At 50.9% G+C, this 6,201-nt stretch overlaps 1 protein-coding gene across 1 annotated transcript in view; it reads left to right on the top strand.

The window, feature by feature from the left end:
* Positions 1-908: 908 nt before the first annotated feature.
* Positions 909-6,201, top strand: part of TMEM178B (transmembrane protein 178B) — a 396,357-nt gene continuing 391,064 nt past the window's right edge. The window contains exon 1 of the mRNA XM_004382380.1: positions 909-1,290. Coding sequence (XP_004382437.1) covers positions 909-1,290 — 382 coding nt within the window. The remainder of the gene's footprint in view (positions 1,291-6,201) is intronic.

Here is a 6,201-nt window from a genome sequence, read left to right as displayed (position 1 = left end):
GTGCAGCCCGCGAGTCGCTGACCCGCTGGGCGGCGCCGACGGCGCAGGGCCGGCCCGCAGCCTTTCTCTGCGCCTGGCAGCGCGTTCCCGGGCGGCCGGGAACCGACGAAGTGAGGTGGCGGCGGCCGGAGGACACTCCGAGACGAAGACGGCACGAGGGACAGCGGCATGACGCCCTGTGGGCCCGCGGCCCGGCCGGCTGCGCGCCGCGCCCGCGCGACCTGCCGGCGGTGGTGAAGACGCCCGTTTCGCGCACCCTCCGGGGTCCCCGCGCCCGTAGCCGCGCAGCCCGGCCGGGGCGCGCCCGCAAACACCGCCCGGTGACCGCGCCGTGGGCCCGAGGGGCCGCCTGTATGGCGAGGCCGGTGGCCGGCGGCCCGGGAGCTCGCTGGGGAAGGTCGGCGGGGACCGTACGCCCGCGGGCCCTCCGCGTCTGAGGGCCAACGGAGCGGGGACCGCAGTGACAGAGGACACAGATTTTCCAGAGACCCGGCTCGGAGGGGCCACAGCTTGGGGGCGCGCCCGGCTTGAGGCAGGACGCGGGCAGACGCTCGGCGCCTGGAGGTCGCCTTCGCTGCCGCCGCATCGGAGTCCGCGCTTCCAGTCGTCAGGGGCTCTCCTGACCGCGCCACCCGCCACCCGCCACCAAGTCCGGTGAGCGGGCCCCGCCACCGCTGCACAGAGAAGCCCCTGCTGCTGGCGCTGAGCGGCTCCGCCCGAGGGCAGCGGGGCGCCGGGCCCAGCGGCCGCAGAGGGAAGCGGCGCCGGAGGATGCCCAGGCGCGCGCCGGTGCCTCTGCGTAGCGGGACTTTGTAGGGTGCCAGTGTCGGGCCGGCCGCCCGCCGCTCGTTGGCGCCGAGGAAGGCGAGGCCGCGCGGGACATGCCCCTGGCGTAGCCCGGTGGAGGCATGGCTGCCGGCAGGCTGCTGCTCTACACCGGCCTCTCGCTGGCGCTTTGCGCCCTGGGCATGCTGGCCGTGGCCATCTGCTCCGACCACTGGTACGAGACGGACGCGCGGAAGCACCGGGACCGGTGCAAGGCCTTCACCACGCGCCGCGTGGACCCGGGGTTCATCTACAACAATAACAACAACCTGCCCCTGCGGGCCCGCCGCGCGCGCCTCGACCGCTGGGAGGGTAAGCTCCTGCGCGCGCGCAACCGCCGCCAGCTTTTCGCCCTGAGCCCGGCGGACGAGTGCAGCCGCCAGTACAACTCCACCAACATGGGCCTCTGGAGGAAGTGTCACCGCCAGGGCTTCGACCCCGACATCGCCGCGCTCATCCGCAAAGGTAAGCGCGGGGCGCAAGCGGCCCCGCGGCTGCAGGTCTCTCCCCGTGGCTCCTGGGTCCGGTTCCACAGGCCCGGCCGAGCCTCGGGGTGGCTAGAGTTCGTCTCCCGATCGCTGGCCGTGCGGGGCGGCCGAGGCTGGCCTGTCTCCCCCGGGCCTCTGGTCTGGGGTCCCCAAGGAATCGCAGGGTCCAGGGGTCTTATCCAGCGTAACGCTTCGTCAGCCTCCGGAAGGAAGGGGATCTTATAACAGCGTGCTGTTAGCAGAAGAAGCAGCCCTTTAAGAGTGAAGCGTAAGGGTAGACAGGCTCCTAAACGGAACCTTTGTTTTGAATGTTGAACTGATTCAGCAAGAGGCACTGGGCGAAACACCTGACAGGCAAGGCCTTGTTCATGCTCGGTGCTCCGCGTTAGCAGGCCCGGTGCCGGCCGGTCTTATAAACAGCCGTGCATCACAGCCTCTGCCCTGTTGCAGCACAAGCCTATGGGAAAGTGGTTGACAAAAGTGACTGGTGTGCACAGAATATTAGCAGGGTCTAACACACACAAAAAGTCTGGGTAGCACCAAAGTGGGTGCTTGGGGCCGGGGGGAAGAACTATTTCCAGAAGATTTGTATGTAGAAAATACCCAAATTATACCTGAACAGAAAGCAAGCTGCCTTTCCTAATGATAACATTTTATTTGGTACTTTAATATGGTCACAGACTCATGTTTAAAACATTCTCCTCATCTGATGTGGTTTGTAATTCTTATTTGATTTATACTTTGGGCACCAGCATGTTCTACTGAAATGTAGTTTGGATGTGTGTTACCATTGCTCTTCTTTAGTAGCGGCATCCTGGGAAGGTGAGGTGCAAATCCATTTTCTGAGTCTGTGGTTTTCCCCGTTGTTCTCTTCAAGTATTAAACGGTGACGCCAAGGTGAAAACAACCCTGTTATCTGCAATGTGCTTTGAGGCCTAGATGAAAAACAGTTCTTCACGTCTCTTCATGTTATAATGCAGTGAGGTTTGCTCCTGCTTTTTAAAAATAATAGTTGTGAAAACTGATGTCATTCTTCGATTTATAAAGATGCTGAGGTTGATCAGAAAAAATTAAGTAGGAAAAAAAAAAAAAAGAAAAGTGGATCGTTTGAGAACAACGAGCAGTGCTTCTGGTCTGAGTTCAGTCGTAAGTGAGGTGGGTCCAGAGAGAAAATCCAGCTTTATGTTTGCTTTGTAGTTCTGTAGAATGACTAGGGATTTGGGCCGATTGAGCTACGTACAGGGGTGTTGACATGCCACGTGTCACATCGGTTTCATGTGGCTCTTTCTGGAGAAGGGTGATCTGTGTGAAGCCCTACAACTTTGTAAAGATGTTGTACAAGATGCTGGAGGATTCCAGGAGAGAGCAGCTTGGGTTTGGGTTTAGAAAGAGGGAAACAGGAGTAGTTTTTTGACAGTGGGTGACTTTGTAGCGGTTTTCAGATTCTCAGATTTATACAGTGCTAGCTTATCCCCCGTTTTCTGCTGTCTTTACAACAGAAATGGTAGGAAGTGAGGCGAAATGTGAGGGAGAATTAGTGTTGATGATGACTGATGAACACTGGCAGGGTTTGCTGAAGGACATTCTTGAATTTTCTTCCTTGAATGTCTTCTAGAACAAGATGGGTGTCTGTCCTTCCGTCTGGTTTTGATTAGTATTCTCTCTTAGCGACGGGGATGGAGGTTCCACTCAGGGCTGTGATTCCATGTGGCTCTGCCTGGCAATCCGACTGGAGAGGTCGACTTGGTCGGTGTGCCAGAGGGATTGGTTGCCATAGTGACATGATCTTGCAGTGATACTGGAAACCCAGTCACAGGGAAAAGGATAGGGGAAGAATGTACAACATTTTGACTTTGTATCGACTGATTTTTAATTGCAGCCACAGAAAATGGACACGGCCCAGCAGGGGGATTGAATAGCCGACTACCTAGCATGGGCAGGGCATTGTATTTCACTTGAACTAATGGAAATGTTGTTCCCCATCACCCCAAAGACAGCAATCACTGTCAGCTGCCAGCACCCGGTTACCACGGCCATTTCTGTCCATTTGACATCCTCGTTAGGTATTATTGAGATAGATGGCTTGCCATGTTTACAAATCTCAAGGGACTTGAGGTCACTTTCTTCATTTTTTAACCTCAAAACATGATCTTTGAAAAACACACCTTCCTTTACTAAGCAGCAATAGACACATCTTGGAAATCAGGGCATCGGATACCAGCAGAATTCACAAGCAACTCCACTAACATCTAAAACATAATTTCTCCATTTAATCAGTGTTCTTTCTAGGTGAGCGTATTTTTACAAAAAACTTAAAAAAGAAATGGCTATCTCTATATTCCAGTTTAGGGCATTATAGGGAAAGATGTTTATCTTACCTTATTCATTAGCAGGCTCAAAAGATATCTTTCCCTTGTGTTGGGCAAGGGTAAAAGAGAACCAGGAGAGAAACTGTTTAAAATCTGTCAATATTATGGGAAAATTAGAGATTTATCTCGAAGATCATGTAGCCCCAGAGAACTCAGTCCTTTGTTAAATCAATGTTCATGACATTAGAAAGTGCTGTTTATGCATTTTAAAATCAAACCAAACCCCATAATTCATAAGAAAGCAAAAGTCAAGTCTATATCCGATTTGAAGATAAAGTCTCCGGATTCAAGTTCTTTCTTTTGTTTTTATTTTTTATTGATGTAATTAAATGAAGTTTACATTTCAAGTTAGTCTCCCATACAGAATTTTTTTTTTTAACATACATTGTTATGAGATCCCAACCGCTCACCCCATTCTGCGACAGCACACTCCTCCCGTCCGCCCCTGATTGCCCACGAACATTTGAGTTCTTTCTGAAATCCGTTTGCTTCAGTGTTCTGCTGCAATGGCCTTATCCAGCAGGATGCATTTCTGGTTACTGTGTATTTATGTGTTTGCCTTATTAAACTATACATTCCTGGAGAGCAGGAAAGACAGTCATTTGTCACGTACTTCTACCCGATGCGTGGTATTTGGGAAATATCTCATACAAATTAGGGTCACTGAAATGTGTCCATCAAGAGCTTATTCGAATCGTAGGAATCTTGGTGTAGGAATCTAGATGAAAGATTCGTGAGAAAATTAAGATAAAAAAAATTGAACGAGTGTGGCTTTCAGGCCAGGTTAATGTTGCAACAGATGCTACATGATAAACCAAAGGAAGATTTCTTGAGCAAAACCTTTACCAAAGAATAAGGGAGGCACACAGTCCTTTTTTGGGTGACATGGACCACTGAACAGATGCGTATCACCCACAGCCATTATGTTTCATGTTAGATAAGATTTTAATTATTTGCTTCTCGGAGGTTGGATTGGGTAGGGGGGTGCAGCAAGAGCCAATGACCCCTGAATTCTCGTTTCACTGTTTCCACGAAGAGTCGTCAATCAGGTCCTCACGTCGTCTTGCTTTTAAACTTCATCCGTGACTCCCTCCTTAGTCACTGCAAGCTCTGGGGACAGACCAATGACAAGATCAATTTCTGAAACACAAGAGCCTTCTAGGCCATCAGAAGGAGCGGCTACAGCTAGGATTTTGTTCCAGAGGAACTCTGAGGGAGGATTTATAGTCTTTGGTTTGTACTGAAATGTTATATTGGTATGGCTTGAAATCACTACACCTTCAACTGGGACTCCAAGAACTTTTCTGTTATTTGAATATTTGCCTGATAACAGTATTTGACTTAAATAGTTTTCATAATAATAGAGTGCTTATCAATATCCTGAAAGTTATTTTAAGAAGACATTGCCCATATTTAACCATTAATCACATACCCAGCCAATATTTACTGCCCGTGTATTATGTGATGAGCACAGTGCTAGGATGAAGGGGTGAGGAAGACCTTGCCCTCACAATTGTTGGGGTCTGGGGGTGTCACAGGGATGCAAACAAGTAAATGAGAACTGCAGGAAGATGAGAGTAAGACCAAAACAGAGTCCGAGGAGAAGCGTAGGAGCCGGTGGGAAGAGGGGAGTGGGAGGGAGCTAGGGAAAGTTGCCTTGAGGAAAGGACATGGGAACAAGATTTTGGTGCAGTTTGGAAGTGGAGTGGTGGTGAAGGCATTACAGGTGGAGAGGGCTGCATATGCCTAGGCATCAGGGCAGGAGATGGCAGTTCCCCTGTGAGTGCTGATTTGGGGCGAGGGGCCGAGGAGGAGCTGGAGAGCACGTAAGGGCCAGGCCATGGATCTTGTGTACTCATATTCCTTGTAGACACACTGTCTAGTCGGGTCTCCACTGGTCACATGTGGCTATGTAAATAAATCCTAAGCAAAATTAAATAAGATTAAAAATTCAGTTCCTTAGTCTCATTGGCCACATTACAAATGCTCAGTAGTCGTGTATGGCTAGTGCAGATTACAGAATATTTGCTTCATCGTGGAAAGTTCTATTGGCCAGCACTATAGAGAGCCCATGGTCTCTAAACAAATCAACCAGCCAACCAACCAGCCAGCCAACTAACTCGCCAACCAACCAGGCAACCAACCAACCAACCAACCAAACAAACAAAACAATAACATACAAGTATCCTCAGTAGTCGTGTATGGCTAGTGCAGATTACAGAATATTTGCTTCATCGTGGAAAGTTCTATTGGCTGGCACTATAGAGAGCCCATGGTCTCTAAACAAATCAACCAACCAACCAACCAACCAGCCAGCCAACTAACTAGCCAACCAACCTGGCAACCAACCAACCAACCGACCAATCAGCCAGCCAGCCAGCCAACCAATCAACTAAGCAACCAACAAACCAACCAAGCAACCAGCCAACCAACCAACCAACCAACCAACCAACCAGCCAGCCAACCAACCAACCAACCAACCAACCAACCAGCCAGCCAGCCAACCAACCAACCAACCA

Source organism: Trichechus manatus, unplaced genomic scaffold (genome assembly GCF_000243295.1).
Source record: "Trichechus manatus latirostris isolate Lorelei unplaced genomic scaffold, TriManLat1.0 scaffold00093, whole genome shotgun sequence".
In the NCBI taxonomy this organism is placed as follows: domain Eukaryota; kingdom Metazoa; phylum Chordata; class Mammalia; order Sirenia; family Trichechidae; genus Trichechus; species Trichechus manatus.
This window is presented reverse-complemented; position numbering and strand designations above follow the sequence as displayed.